At 38.7% G+C, this 16,630-nt stretch overlaps 1 protein-coding gene across 2 annotated transcripts in view; it reads left to right on the top strand.

The window, feature by feature from the left end:
* The window catches only part of fam189a1 (family with sequence similarity 189 member A1), a 287,604-nt gene that overhangs the window by 208,199 nt on the left and 62,775 nt on the right, over positions 1–16,630 (top strand). For both annotated transcript variants that reach the window (XM_062068824.1, XM_062068833.1), the window contains exon 3: positions 15,734–15,844. In XM_062068824.1, the coding sequence (XP_061924808.1) occupies positions 15,734–15,844 (111 nt within the window). The remainder of the gene's footprint in view (positions 1–15,733; positions 15,845–16,630) is intronic.

Raw genomic sequence — 16,630 nt, 5'->3', positions numbered from 1 at the left:
ACACCCCTGACAAGCACTAGATCTATCGTATTACCGTTGCGATGCGTGGGTTCATTTATCATCTATCAATTATAGTCTGGAGCGCCACGCATGGAGGGTCCGATGGGGTATTCATATGGATATTAAAGTCCCCCATTATGATTATATTGTCGGCGTGCGTCACTAGATCAGCAACAAACTCTGAGAATTCACTGATGAAGTCCGAATAGGGCCCAGGGGGGCGGTAGATAACAGCCAGGTGGAGAGGCAGCGGTGTGACAAACCTCAAAGTGAGCACCTCAAACGAGTTATATTTATTATTTAGGTTAGGTGTAAAATTATAGTTTTCATTGTATATTAGTGTGACACCCCCTCCCCTTTTAAGAGGTCGGGCAACATGTGTATTGGTATAGTTAGGAGGAGATGCCTCATTTAGCGCAAAAAAATCGTCTGGTTTGAGCCAGGTCTCGGCGAGACCAACGACGTCAAGTTTGTTGTCTCTAATGACTTCATTAACTAATAACGTTTTGGAAGATAATGATCGTATGTTTAAAAAGCCCATATTATAGGTAGTGGGCTGTTTTGAGGATTGTTTGTTGAAATTATCCGAAGTAGCAATATTAATAATGTTGCGTTTATTATGCGTAGTGCACTTTAAATAGTTTCGACCATATCTAGGAATTGATACGACGGGGATATTCAGATTGTTTGCTTGATGTTGCGATAAACTGAACGCATCATAGTTAGCTACCTCAGTACAATGTATGTCTGCCTCTGACACGGTCACAAAAGAAAAAACATTATGTGAGTTGTGTTTTATTCTAAGAGAATTGCTATGTGTGCAGGGATTATCCAGCCTGGCGCCGGCTAGTTCTAGTTTAAATGGCTCCTTACCCGGAGACTCCACGCTTCTTTGGTTAGCTTTTCCCTTTGTTGTTAGCCCCGCTCGGCATCCCCGCTTCTGCTTCCGCTCACACCGCTTACGTCGTCTCCATCGGCGGTTACCGCTAGCACTTGACTCCGCTGCTACAAAGGCCGCTCGATGTAGCCCGCGAAGTATTCCCATGCTAGCGAGGAGGTCCACCGGACATGCATCTTTCAGTCTATAACGACCCGATCCATCCACATCCAGAATTGTCTGTCGGTCGTATGTGATCACAGAGTGTTCACGCTTTGAGCCAGCCATGAAATTGACAGAAATGACGGGTGTTTTTTGCCAAATCGCTCTACACTCCCAAGAGCGTTAGCAAGCCGCAGCATAACCATGCGCCGCCATCTTGTTTTTTAAATAGTTTTCAGACTGAATCTGAACATTGCCAACGTTACGGCCTGTCTCACATCTTTAGGAAGACTATTCCAGATTTTGGGAGCATAAAACTGAAACACAGTTCCACCATGTTTGGTCCTGACTCTGGACACCAGCGGGAGACCGCCCACTCTGGTTCTCAGAGCTGAGAGATGGTTCATATGGCTCTAACATGTCAGAGATGTACTTTGGCACCAGACCATGAACATTAGGCTGGGCACTGTGCCGAGGATGTCGTTGTGGCTTGTGCAGCCCTTTGAGACTTTTGGGATTTAGGGCTATATAAATAAACATTGATTGATTGATTGATTGAATCTTTGGGTGTCCCACGATTCGATTCAATATCGATTCTTGGGGTCACGATTCGATTCAAAATTGATTGTTTTTTCAATTCAACACGATTCTTGATTCAAAAACGTTTTTTCCCAATTAAAAACGATTCTCTATTCATTCAATACATAGGATTTCAGCAGGATCTACCCCAGTCTGCTGACATGCAAGCAGAGTAGTAGATTTTTGTAAAAAGCTTTTCTAATTGTAAAGGACCATGTTTTATCAACTGATTGCAATAATGTAAATTTGTTTTAACTATTAAATGAACCAAAAATATGACTTATTTTATCTTTGTGAAAATATTGGACACAGTGTGTTGTCAAGCTTATGAGATGCGATGCAAGTGTAAGCCACTGTGACACTATTGTTCTTTTTTTTTTTTTAATAAATGTCTAATGATAATGTCAATGAGGGATTTTTAATCACTGCTATGTTGAAATTGTAACTAATATTGATACTGTTGTTGATAATATTCATTTTTGTTTCACTACTTTTGGTTTGTTCTGTGTCGTGTTTGTGTCTCCTCTCAATTGCTCTGTTTATTGCAGTTCTGAGTGTTGCTGGGTCGGGTTTGGTTTTGGAATTGGAATTGGATTGCATTGTTATGGTATTGCTGTGTATTGTTTTGTTGGATTGATTAATTTAAAAAATACAAATAAAAGCATTACAAATAAATAAATACATTTAAAAAATCGATTTTTTAAAAATGAGAATCGATTCTGAATCCCACAACGTGAGAATCGCGATTCGAATTCGAATCGATTTTTTCCCACACCCCTAATGAAGATACTTGTAGAGCTGTTTTATAGACTATATTCCCTGAGCAACAGGAAGCCAGTGCAATGACCTAAGTACTAGACTAATATGGTCATATTTCCTGGTTCTAGTCAGGACTCGAGCAGCAGCATTTTGGATGCACTGCAACAGCTTTACAGCTTGTTGAAAAAGCCCACTGAGAAGGCCATTACATTAGTGTAACCTGCTGGAGACAAAGGCATGATTTACACATTATTCCTCTGGTTTTGGTAATGTTATTTAGGTGGTAAAAAGATGCTGATGTTATTGACTTAATGTGGCTGTAAAGTTCAAGTCTGAGTCCATTATTACCTCTAGATTTCTAACTTAAAGTTCTGGGGACTCCTTGCGGTCCATTTTTTAAATACAATTTTAATACTTACACTCAATAAACTATTAATCGAAGCAGCATAATGTAAATCTAAAAAAAAATTCTATAAAATGAATGGATTTAACCGATCAAAAGCACATAGTGGTACAGTGTTTTTAGGTCTTCAATGAAAGTGATCAATCAGATTAATCTATCATTATTAGTAATCTGATTAAAAATGTTAACGCAAATAACCCAATAAAATCTTAACTAGAAAGGAATGTTATTTAATTGTGATTCATCAAAGTTAATCCACAGCAACCCCATTATTAATCTGATTAAATGTTTTTATCTTTTACTTGGGAGAGCTGCGGGCAGCACGGGGGAACAGGGGTTAGTGCATGTGCCTCACAATACGAAGGTCCTGAGTAGTCCTGAGTTCAATCCTGGGCTCGGGATCTTTCTGTGTGGAGTTTGCATGTTCTCCCCGTGACTGCGTGGGTTCCCACCGGGTACTCCGGCTTCCTCCCACCTCCAAAGATATGCACCTGGGGATAGGTTGATTGGCAACACTAAATTGGCCCTAGTGTGTGAATGTGAGTGTGAATGTTGTCTGTCTATCTGTGTTGGCCCTGCGATGAGGTGGCGACTTGTCCAGGGTGTACCCCGCCTTCCGCCCGAATGCAGCTGAGATAGGCTCCAGCACCCCCTGCGACCCCAAAAGGGACAAGCGGTAGAAAATGGATGGATGGATGGATGGATGGATGGGAGAGCTGCAAACACAACTCCAACACTCCTCACATTCTCATTCAGGCTTGAGACCGAATTTTCACATTGTCACTGGTCATGGCATTCATTTGATAGAACATATTTGCAGCCTCAAAAAGTTTATATTGAAGCATCAATGAGTCTAAAGCAGGGGTCTTCAATTAAATTGAGTGAAGTCTGTTCCTGAGAATTCTGTTTCTGACAGCAGAAGTCCGAACCTCATATCGTCTTAAATGACATCAAACAGACTAGCTAGCTAGCCCATATGAATATCAAATGTAATGAAATACTACTCATCTCGCTATTGTTTCAATAATATTAATTTTGCGTTAACACAATGAACCTACATTGCTACTGGAAAAAAATTAACATTTTGTATCAATAATAAAAGATTGATCTGGGATTTAAACAAAAAAAATCTCACAAGCACCAAAAGCTTTGTCTGTTACATCTGTACACTCATCTACAGCGAAGGAAGTACACACATGCATCAAGATGTTTTTATACATCTTCTGTTAAAGTTTTTGATTTTCTTGTAGCTGACTTTGGGATTTGCTTGATTTTGTCACACCATTATTTTTGTTTACGTTCAAGTAAGGTCTCAGCAGCAGCATTTAAACACGCGTTCACAACTCTCCCAACCCTGAATGACTTTTTGTTATGCCCCAATCTTGGGTGAACTCTCATTTACATGTTGATGTGCTGTAAATCAGGGGTTCTTCACCTTTTTCTTCCTTTTTTTTTACTTTGGCACCCAACTTTTCCACTATAGACTATTAACACTTTTAATCATATCTAATAACTATATCTAACTAACTTACAAACATTTTGTTAATAAAAAAAGAGTATGATTTATTTAACACATAAACCTGAGGTTTACATCAGGCTGATTACAAAAATAAGTACTAATCAAATATACTGCATAAAAATGGACTCATAAAAACTGATGAAAAATGCATTTGCATACAATTATGTCTTACTAAAACAATTAAAGTGCAACTAAATTAATAATAAATAAATAATAAACATGTTTCGTGAAATAAAAATGCAAATGAAAATACCGACTCACCGCTCTAGTCATATTTTTGGCGCTTAAGAAACTTCTCTATGACTTTAGCTCTAGTATTTTTCTGTTTGTTTGATATTGTCATTACTGCTACAAGTGGTGGAAAAGTGTATTACAACTGAGTACTGCTGAAGCCCATACAGACCACAGCTGAGAAACACATATGTTTTTGCCAGCCTGTGTGGAACAATTTCCCTTGTGGATCAATAAAGTTTGTCTAAGTCTAGGTCTAGGTTACTGTCGTGTTGTTGCTTGCTACCAAAAAAATTAAGTTGTCGTTCTTCAAGGCAAAACTGTTGTCTTTTCCACGAGTTAAGTCAAGTCCGTGCAGTCACTGACGCGCCCGCTTACGGGTACTGATGCTCGAGACGTTCCGCGGTGTTTACTTCAGTGTTTACTTTGTCACGTAATTATGCCCGTATTTGCGAGATCTCGTAAAAGTCTGCGCTATTTCGCTGCACGGCGGTGGAGATTGCCGGGCGTTCCGTGTTTCGCTGCCGTTACGCGTCCATTGGAAATACGGAGTAACTGCGCCTACAATGTTTCTCTTCGATCACGTCTGCGAGCATTATTATGCTTTAACATTTTTCAATTATAATTTTTTGTTTGACTTTAATTGATCACGGGTCAAGAAAGAGCAGTCTCATGGTCCGGACGTAGGCTAGTCGAAAGTGCACTATATTGCCAAAAGTATTTGGCCACCTGCCTTGACTCACATATGAACTTAAAGTGCCATCCCATTCATAACCCATAGGGTTCAATATGATGTTGGTCCACCTTTTGCAGCTATTACATCTTCAACTCTTCTGGGGAGGCTGTCCACAAGGTTGCAGAGTGTGTTTATAGGAATTTTCTACCATTCTTCCAAAAGCGCATTGGTGAGGTCACACACTGATGTTGGTCGAGAAGGCCTGGCTCTCAGTCTCCGTTCTTATTCATCTTAAAGATGTTCTATCGGGTTCAGGTCAGGACTCTGTGCAGGCCAGCCAAGTTCATCCACACCAGACTCTGTCATCCATGTCTTTGTGGACTTTGCTTTGTGCACTGGTGCACAGTCATGTTGGAAGAGGAAGGGGCCCGCTCCAAACTGTTCCCACAAGGTTGGGAGCATGGGATTGCCCAAAATGTTTTGGTATCCTGGAGCATTCAAATTTCCTTTTACTGGAACTAAGGGGCCAAGCCCAACTCCTGAAAAACAACCCCACACCATAATTCCTCCTCCACCAAGTTTCACACTCGGCACAATTCAGTCCGAAATGTAGCGTTCTCCTGGCAATCTCCAAACCCAGACTCGTCCATCAGATTGCTAGATGGAAAAGCGTGATTCATCACTCCAGAGAACGCGTCTGCACTGCTCTAGAATCCAGGGGCGACGTGCTTTACACCACTGCATCCGACACTTTGCTTTGGACTTGGTGATGTATGGCTTATATGCAGCTGCTCGGTCATGGAAACCCATTCCATGAAGCTCTCTGCGTACTGTACGTGGGCTAATTGGAAGGTCACATGAAGTTTGGAGCTCTGTAGCAACTGACTGTGCAGAAAGTCTTTGCACTAAGCGCTTCAGCATCCGCTGACCAATCTCTGTCAGTTTAGGTGGCCTACCACTGCGTGGCTGAGTTGCTGTTGTTCCCAAACTCTTCCATTTTCTTATAATAACGCCGACAGTTGACTTTGGAATATTTAGGAGTGAGGAAATTTCATGACTGGATTTGTTGCACAGGTGGCGTCCTATGACAGTTCCATGCTGGAAATCACTGAGCTCCTGAGAGCGGCCCATTCTTTCACAAATGTTTGTAGAAACAGTCTCCATGTCTAAGTGCTTGATTTTATACACCACAAGTGATTAGGACACCTGATTCTGATCATTTGGATGGGTGGCCAAATAAATTTGGCAATATTGTGTATCTCCCTCAAGTGTGTCACATGACAGTCACTTGGTTCACCTCGAGTTCAATTTGTTTCTCCTCTCACCTCCTGTTTCCAAAACAAATTTAAGAAATTGTTTTTCACGGTTCCCTATCAGCCTCTCAATCCTTCAATTTTCTGCCTTCGTCAGAAGCACTTTTTACAAATCCCTCCATCTGTCTATTATATGCTGCCACCTTCACTTCCTTCCATGCTCCGCCTGCTTGCCCGCTCTCCTCCTCCCCATCTGTGCACGCCGCCTTCACATCCATCAACTACACCTGCACAATGAGACGTTCTGGCCTTTCGATTAATCCTCTTTCTTTTTAAATTAACTCTCAATCTGATCTTCATTGGTCAATTATGTTGGCTGTTGTTCAGCTGCCTTATTTTCAAGTAAAAAAACAGGTTTTGTGTTCGCTTGTTCCTGATTTGCACTTCACTGACGACTGAATTCTATTCGTCTGCTGTCAATTTAAAAACTTGACCTGTAATTCAAAATACCGTAGAGCTCGCCATATCTCTATCAACAGGATTTATAACTACAGAGCTGTCAGCTTGGAAATGAAAATAGTTTGACCAAGGGGAAAGATTGGAATAAAAGTATAGTAGATTGTACCAGAGGGCTGATGCCGGCTCTATCAACATCATATATGAAAAAATTGGCGTTTGTGTGTATGCTTAATGTTAATTGATGCTGCTATTTAAGGACAAAGGAAAAAGTTCACAGTGGGTCAAGAATGAACATCAATGTGCTATTTAATTCTGCTATAATGCAATACCCTCAATAAATGAAGTGTTTCCCATACATTTATTTGTTTGTGGTGGCCTCCTGATAATAAATATATTAAAAATATGTCAAATATACCGTATTTTGGCAGTTGATCAATTGGCCGCCGGTAGTAACATGCTGCATTTAGTCCATTACATTTATTCAAGTAACTTTTTGAAAATTTACTTGTCAGAGTAATTTTAATGTGACATACTTTTTATTTTTGTGAAGAAGAAATGTTACTTTTACTACATCACATTGAGTTTCATTCCGATCTTCACATTTATTTATATCACATTTATCTACAGTATTGTCAATGGATTAAGCCTTAGAAAGATCATTCATTTGTCAGCGCGCTTTCTTCAGACAGGCACTGTCACATGACTCCGTTTCACCAATCTAATGTAAGCACTAGTGACGTTTGACCTCTTTCACCAATCAAACGGAGCTTAGCGGTCACATGATTCGGTTTGGCCAATCCAACGTAAGCTTTAGTGACGTTTGACTCCATCCCACCGATCAAACGGAGCCTGGCATTCTACCTGGCTAGGAATAACAAGCCTGTGGTATGATGAAATAGAAACCTACTTGTTTTGCAAGTGTCAGAATGTTCCCCCCAAAAAAGACACTTTAATTACGTGACATGACGCCAGCACATCGCCCTGTTTGAGACAACTGGTAAGCAGACATCTCCTAAAACACTTGAGTAAAATATCAATCTTTGTGTATGTTTTTGATGATCCTAATAACCACAAGTGTCATTTAAACACATTAAACATTAGCAACATCACCTTGAAGTACAAAACCCAAAACCAGTGAAGTTGGCACGTTGTGTAAATGGTAAATAAAAACAGAATACAATGATTTGCAAATCTTTTTCAACCTATATTCAATTGAATAGACTGCAAAGACAAGATACTTAACATTTGAACTGGAAAACGTTGTTAATTTTTGCAAATATTAGCTCATATGGAATTTGATGCCTGCCCAAAAAAGCTGGCACAAGTCGCAAAGAAGACTGAGAGAGTTGAGGAATGCTCATCAAACACTTATTTGGAACATCCCACTGGTGAACAGGCAAATTGGGAACAGGTGGGTGCCATGGTTGGGTAGAAAAGCAGCCTCCATGAAATGCTCAGTCATTCATTCACAAACAAGGATGGGCCGAGGGTCCCCACTTTGTGAACAAATGCGTGAGCAAACTGTCCAACAGTTTAAGAAGAACATTTCTCAACGAGCTATTGCAAGGAATTTAGGGATTTCCCCATCCACGGTCCGTAGAGATAGGTTCCAGCACCCCCCGCGACCCAGAAAGGGACAAGCAGTAGAAAATGGATGTATGGATATCTAAAAAGATGAAATTACCACAATCAACCCCTAGTGTACGTGAGGCACACTGCATATGGCCAACAGTCACATTAGAGATAAGAGCATGGAAACTATAACTTAACATGTTGGTGTGAAAATAGAAGAAACTGAATTATTTGCTAAATCAGACTAATTTAGTGCATACAAACGTACTGACACGACGTCAGACAAGGCAGCACAAATCTCCAATGATTACTTTTAAACTGGTAAAAAGAACATTATATCATGTGCTGTCATCTGTGTCAGTATAAACGTTCACATTTCAGCCTACAAAAATTACACACGCACTTGAGATGTAATACGAACAATTTAAAATAGCTGCTAAAAAAATCAGAAGTTGCTCACAAGTTACTCAGTACTTGAGTAGTTATTTTTCATGGAAATCTTACTCTTACTCAAATAATTATTTGAATGACTACTTTTTACTTTTGCTTCAGTCAAAGTACTCTTACTTTTAGTGAAAAAGTAAGTGATCACCATTGCCGATCAATGCCTTTTACTGCCGATACTTGGCATGCTAATAGCTAAGCCAGCATACAACTGATGAAATACTGCAAGTGCTTACTTTCTTTTGATGCAAACAAATGCATGTTAAAAAATAATAAAAAACTAGTTCAAATGTTGTGTTGATATTGTTAAACTGTCAATAGCACTCAAAATAAATACATTGAAAAAATTACAGTTATTGGTATCGGGCGATGTCACTTATGAACAGTGTTGGGTTGATTACTGAAAACCAGTAACTAGTTACAGTTACTAGTTACTTTATTTCAAAAGTAACTCAGTTACTAACTCAGTTACTTACACCAAAAAGTAATGCGTTACTGTGAAAAATAACTATTTAGTTCCTTTATTTTTTTTATTTTTTTTTTAAGGCTCACTTTAATGCCCTTTTAGCCTTTATTTCAGTACTGTTATTGTACTGGAGAATAATATAATCTGTTGATCAACTTGACATGCATTTGCATCACTGAACTCTGCTAAGCAATGTGGTCTACATACAACACACAAAGACAAAGATATGTTTCAGAGGGCCAATGTATTTTGGGCCAGAAAAAATTGACAAAACTGTTTTAAATAGCTGCAACATAACATACATAAGTAACAAACCGCATAATAACAACATGTCACAACATGTCACAACATAGCTGTAAACCTGGCTTCACCCAAGGAAGGCACACATGACATGATTATATGTCATGTCACTTTATACAGCACACATACTGCTATACACACGCCTAACCAGGCATTTTTTTCTCTCAAGGAATTGTGAAATAAAATTATGTCTTCAGTGAAGCCCAGAACATTCTACGCATTTCCCCAGTTTTAGTTTAAAGAAAAGGAAAGATTGGCCTGGCCCACTAGGATCCCTCTTTATTTTTGTGAACTTTATAGTCTATACTTTTAGAGTGATGTGATAATCGAACACTCTAGAAGTCTACAATGACAGAGTATATATGAGAATTGACAGAGTGTGTGTACCTTCAGTGCTGAATGATGAGCTGATGAGCAGAGGCAGAGTTTGGAGTATCTTCTTTAGCTTGCTTTCCATGTTTATGTGCTCACTGTCCACTGTGTCCAGGAACTTGGAAAATGTTTTCGTGCCTTTTGCTGTTTGACGCTGGTATCATGCTAATGAGCTACCTGAAAGTGGGTGACCCCACTGTAGAAATAGCCTGCATGTCTTCTAGCACATACGCTGCAATGGCTCTTTCAATGTTGTCCTGGCTAGCAGTCCCTCCGTTAAAATCCTAAGGTGGAGGTGGCATCGGAGTCTGTGTCTCTCTTTACTAGCTTCGTCGAAGCATGTTGCTTTTGTAGCTGTTTCAGCAGATTTTAATTGCTGTTTTGGGCAGTAGATAGGATCTTTGATCCAAGACACAACTTAGGCAAGGCGACTTTATTCGTATAGCGCTTTTCATACACAAGACAGACTCAAAGTGCTTCACAGACAACAAAGTGACAACTTACATTTAACTAAAATGTTCTTTTCTTTGTGCTCGACAAAAGAAAAGTAGTGAGAATATCTCCATGTTAAGAAACTCGGCTTCGGCTCCGCCATGATGTCTTGTTAGTAAACACAGACACGCCCCCCGCCCCACACACACCCACACACAGGAAGAATCAGAAAGACGATACCGCAGCAATAAAACACACTCAGATCTTCTCAGTTTCAACCCGATACCATATAAAAAATAACGTAAAATAACGCAGTAACGCATCATGTAGTAACGGTAACCAGAGGTGGGTAGTAACACGCTACATTTACTCTGTTACATCTACTTGAGTAACTTTTGGGATAAATTGTACTTCTAAGAGTAGTTTTAATGCAACATACTTTTACTTTTACTGGAGTATATTTATAGAGAAGAAACGCTGCTTTACTCCGCTCCATTTATATACGTTCAGCTCGCTACTCGCTACTGATTTGTATCGATGTGTTAATGCACGCTTTGTTTGTTTTGGTTTGTCAGACAGACCTTCAAAGTAGGATCTACGCATGCCTGCGTTTTACCAATCAGATGCAGTCACTGGTGACGTTTGACTCCGTTTCACCGATCAGATGCAGTCACTGGTGACGTTGGACCAATCAAACAGAGCCGGGCGGTCACATGACCGTCACACGTGGACCCCGACTTAAACAAATTGAAAAACTTATTCTGGTGTTACCATTTAGTGGTCAATTGTACGGAACATGTACTGTACTGTGCAATCTACTAATAAAAGTTTCAATCAATCAATCAAAAGTGTGGAGGAAAAAAGACACTTTTTTATTTCAACCGTACCTCCCGTCAAAAGCCTAAAGACTGACCGCACAGTTCCTGTCTTCACAATAAAAGTGCTGCTCCATCGCGCCTGCGCTAACAAAATAAGAGTCTCCGAAAGCCAGCGCAAACAAGCTAGGAAGCTACGGAGTTTGCAGCCAATGTATTTCTTGTCAAGTGTATAAAAACAAATATGGAAGCTGGACAAATAAGATGCCAAAAGCCAACCACTTTCATGTGGTAATAGACAGAAAGGAGGAACTTTTTTTCTCCTCCATTTGAAAACGTGGACGTTATCAGCACTACTGTCTGATTCCAATCAATGCAAGTCATCAGAATCAGGTAATACACCAACGTATATTCTTGTCTTCATGAAAGAAAGGAATCTATATGTTAAACATGCATGTATATTCATTAAAACACCTTTAACATGTGAGCAATAACGGCAAAATAATTAGGACATAGACATAGACTTCTATATAAAAAGGTACATATTCAATGAAAAATAATTACTGTAATTTTACATGAATTTGAAAGTAATTTAAGAAAACAGAAAATGCTATGTATAATTATTTGGTACTTTTCTGTAAAAAAAAATAGAAATATACCTAGTTTGTCATTACTGGCATATTACTTAAAATAACAGGCGGATTGTTTATTTACAGATAATGTCTTCAATTCTACAGTTTTATAAACTATTTAAAAAATATATAAAAATTACAGTAGAAATTTAGAGTAAATTAACCATAAAAATAGGATTTGCTTATGAATAATCGGTATGGGAATCAGCAGCATAAAACCCTGATCTGAACATCCCTAGATGGCACTGTCTGTAGCTTGTCATTACAACTGTGTACAATAGATGGTGGAATTCCTCCCACCGCCACTTTTCAACACATACGCACTTGCACACTCATGTAACACGCTTGATTACACACAAAAACCTGGCGTATGAAATGTGCAACTTTGTGACTGCCGTACATACATTTGGCTTTGCCAACATTATATTTTAACAACGTAAAAAAAGATCCAGGTAAGGACACACAATTCACTTTTTTGCCAATGCATTTACAGTTTTTCCCAATTGCTTACACACTCAATTTTACATTTTCACACAGTTAACAAAAGTCTACGCACAGTAAAAAAAAAAAAAAAACACTGTGCAGATTTACCTAATATTAGGCATAGACTCTGCTTCACAGTTTTTGCGAAATATTACACACAATGCTTTACACACACCTTCCCATCTTGCACATGTGATGTGGATGAGATACTATGGCTTGATCCAGATAGACGGGCAGGTGATGATTAGAATCAGTAACTGAGGCTTTTGAGTATGTTCTTTCATAGAGTTGCTGTTGCCTAAGTCTGCACATGAAGCCTGTACTCTATGCTGTATTTTTCATTTATCTCCAGATTTTTTTTCAAACCTTTTTATTTGTCTCAGATTTTAATTTGTACTGCATGTCATTGTTGACTACTGTGATATGTTACTTTACCTGACTGTGGTAAAAAGAAATGTTTTCAGTTTGCAGCATCATTGTTGAGCAGTTCTTGAAAAGATTATAGGATATTTTTACTTTCTCTTTAGGTCCTTACGTATAGGCCCACTTCAAAGTAAACAATGATGATTGCTATGGATTTGCCAATATATGTTGTCAAGTTACTGTAATCATTCATCAGATATGCTAAAAAGGTCGAGCAAAATGCCCCAAACATTGGATTTCTTATAGTAGAATAAGGGTCTTTACAAATGTGTTTTGTATTTATCACTGTTTTGGGTAACTCACTCCAATAGTGTCTTATCATTTGAAGTCTGTGTGAGTGAGATGACAATTAAACTGCATTTTTACAAATGCTTGCTTTATTTTTATGAATGGCTCATATGTTTTGACCGAAGTGTGTCATTTTGCAAATAGTCTAGGAATCAAGAAAATTGAATGTTGTGTTTGGAAAAGTGTGTAAATCCTTTTGAAAAAAGACACACAGTTAGTAAAATTGTGTGTAAGCAAATGGAAAAAACTGTAAAGCTTCACATTCATATTAAAATTTGTGAGGACACATATTCATTAATATAGGCGCTCCTTTTGCCATCTATTGCTGTCAAAACGTGTTCCTGTGACTCCTTGAACATGTCGAGCGGATAACAGCAGAGGGTGGTCGCCACACACTGGCATAGGAGATCAAGGAGGACGTCACGTACACGGCTGCTACCCTGGGTTGTAATAATAAATTGAGTAATCAAACAAGAGTCAAAGTCGTTTGTATCCTTTGTGATATGCTGGCATGTATACATTTAAAAGATTGCAAAATTACACATTTTGCCGGTTGGCAACAAGTGCTGTGATATGCAAGTACCTATAGCCAGTTGTAGCGACTATATCTTTCAAAACACTAGCCTGTTTTGGTGTTGTACATCCACCTTCATTTTCATGCCAAACCATTTCTCTTTTATTTTAGTATCTGGTCCCCGCAGCACACAGCAGTTTCAACCCGCTGGGTATCGCTCCAAACACAGTAATGAAGCACCTCCTACTGACTTGCGATTGGCCACAACGTGCAGGGCTTAAGCAAATGGCTACTTTTTAAAATGATTTGCGTATTTAAAAGGGGGCGTGACCTTGGCGTGGTCTGACGTACCATGTCATGTTGATTGTGACGCAAAACAGAAATATGCTTTGACTTGCGCGTGCAAACACTTTAATACAGGGGTGTCAAACGTACATTTTTTTTCCGGCCCGCGTGATGAGTTTGCCAAGAATAAAAATAAGCTGTTTTTTATTTTTTAACGAAAGAAACTGCTGTTCTATATGTGTCCACTGGATGTCACAATAGCAATTCTGTTAGGCAAGCAAACGGTTTATACCGCGGCCAAGCAAGAAGTACGCAGTAAAGGGTGACTGTGGTTCCTCCTTCTCGACCCACATGAAACTTAAAACCTGCCAGTTTACGTCTTATCCTTCGAACACATCGTCATTTGGCAACCTCGTTGCCCCAAAATGTCTCTGTCAAACACGAGAAAAGTGAACTTAACCCTTTTGAATAGTTTTTACTGTCGTTTCTTACGGTTTGTTGAGTTAGCACTGGATTGATACGTGGACATGACAAAGGAGTTATTTGATACCGAGAAGAGTTTACACGTTATGATTTTGTTCAATCCCAGAAAGACTGTGATTTAAAAGTTGAATCCTGGCTTTGTAGATACACTGAGACCAAGTCTAAGCTCATTGTGTTTTTGAAGCTGCACCAATTTCCTCAGAACTTTCAACAAACTTGAAGTTTTTTGTCCAGAGGAGTAGTTGTGATTTGTACATTTTCATAATGAGCTTGTTTTATTTTTGGCTAGGGTAAAACAAAGAAAACAACCTGGATTTGTCTTTATGTTTAACCCTTGTGGGGTGTTCGGGTCTGTGGGACCCGTTTTCATTTTTTATTAAAAGAAAAATTATACAATTAATTATTTTTTAAACTGAGACTCACTGTCTTTGGCTCATTTTCTGTGAAGAACATATATCAGAATACATATTTAATGACCACAAAGCATACATCCCCCCTACACATTTCTATTACATATAAGATGTCTGGGTCCACTGGACCCAGGGCTAATAGAAATGTGGAAATGGATGTTCTGTGTACCACACACACACACACACACACACAGCAGGCCTAGACAGGAGGAGGACAGAGTGTAGAATATGAAGACAAAGCAATAGGGATTCGTGTTGCCGATTTGGAGACTTTGTTGCTATAGCATTCAGACCCCTCTAGATACTTTTTATTTTTTAAAAGTAACTAACGCCAAATTTAGAGACTTTTTACAGAGACTTTTGGGGGCACTGACGTGAAAGCACATATTACTTTCCTCAAAGCCCAGAGGGACCTCATTGTGAATAAAAGAGAAAAACTGAAACAATAATTTGTATTTCTAAACATATTTGTTTAGCTTTTCCTGTTTTTGCTCACATTTTGTCTCTCCCAAAGAGCCCAAAAAATGTGGTCAATTATGCAGACTAGATGATGAAGTCATCTAGAATAGGTTGCAGTCCTGTGGGCCGACAATGGAAAACAATTGAGGAATAGAACAACAGTTATTAAATAGAAGGAGGAATATATTTGTTTAGAGGTCTACAAAGCACATTAACTTTGATACCTGAATCTATCAACACAAGGTGCTACTTGTCTCTCAGCATTTACACGATTACAACATTAGTACATTAGTATTGATTTTACTTTGAGCTATTTTCTTATTTGGGGACATGTTCAAAGTCAGCAATTTATTGCAACGTCGAGCCACTTTGAATCCCTCGGGATAACACAATGATTGAAAAATGTTTTCTGTCTTTGCTCTTTTTGTCCATTACAGATCACATTCTTCATGTTGTTGTCAGCAGTTTGTGTGATGCTCAACCTGGCAGGCTCCATCCTTTCCTGCCAGAACGCTCAGCTGGTCAACTCACTGGAGGAATGTCAGCTGGTAAGACCACATTGGATTGCTGTCCAACTTCCATCCATCCATTCCACCCTGCAGTGATTACCAGTAAACCAGTTTTACTTTAGTGTATCTTATAAATGGACAATATTATAGAATGCAACTTGAATATACTTTAGAGTAGTCAGTGTACAGTTTGTACAGCAGCATCGGGTCTTGTCTATGCAGTCAAGCACGGTGGCAGTAGTAGTGCTGCAGCTATCAATTACGTTAGTAATCTATCAATTAGTTTGTTTGAATAATCGAGTAATTATAGCCTCAATCTGTATTTTAAGGAAAATAGTTTTAAAATGTTTCTGCTTGCCGTAACTTTTATCCTTATTTTATAATAAATGCACATAATCTATGTTGAAAATGCACCTTCAACATTTGTGTATTAATAAGTTATTTATTTATTTAATTTTTTTAACTATGCTGTTGACCACCACAGCTCTCATGTGTGCTCCGTTGCAGTGGCTGTGCGCAAACTGTCCTTGTACAGTGGAACCTCCTTTTACGAACTTGATGGGTTCTTGAACATGGTTTATAAACTGAAAAGTTTGTATGTGCAGCAGAGTTCCCCATAAGATTCAATGTAAAAATATGATGAAGTGGTTCAAGCCTCGACAAAAGTCACTATTTTAGTTAAAAAACATGCACACATTGAAGACACTATAATGTATGTACAGTATATACATATATACATATATATATATATATATATATATATATATATATATATATATATATATATATATATATATATATATATATATATATATATATATATGT

The sequence above is a fragment of the Entelurus aequoreus genome, linkage group LG02, assembly GCF_033978785.1.
Source record: "Entelurus aequoreus isolate RoL-2023_Sb linkage group LG02, RoL_Eaeq_v1.1, whole genome shotgun sequence".
In the NCBI taxonomy this organism is placed as follows: domain Eukaryota; kingdom Metazoa; phylum Chordata; class Actinopteri; order Syngnathiformes; family Syngnathidae; genus Entelurus; species Entelurus aequoreus.
Note: the sequence above shows the minus strand (reverse complement) of the source record. Positions and strands in the feature narration are given on the sequence as shown.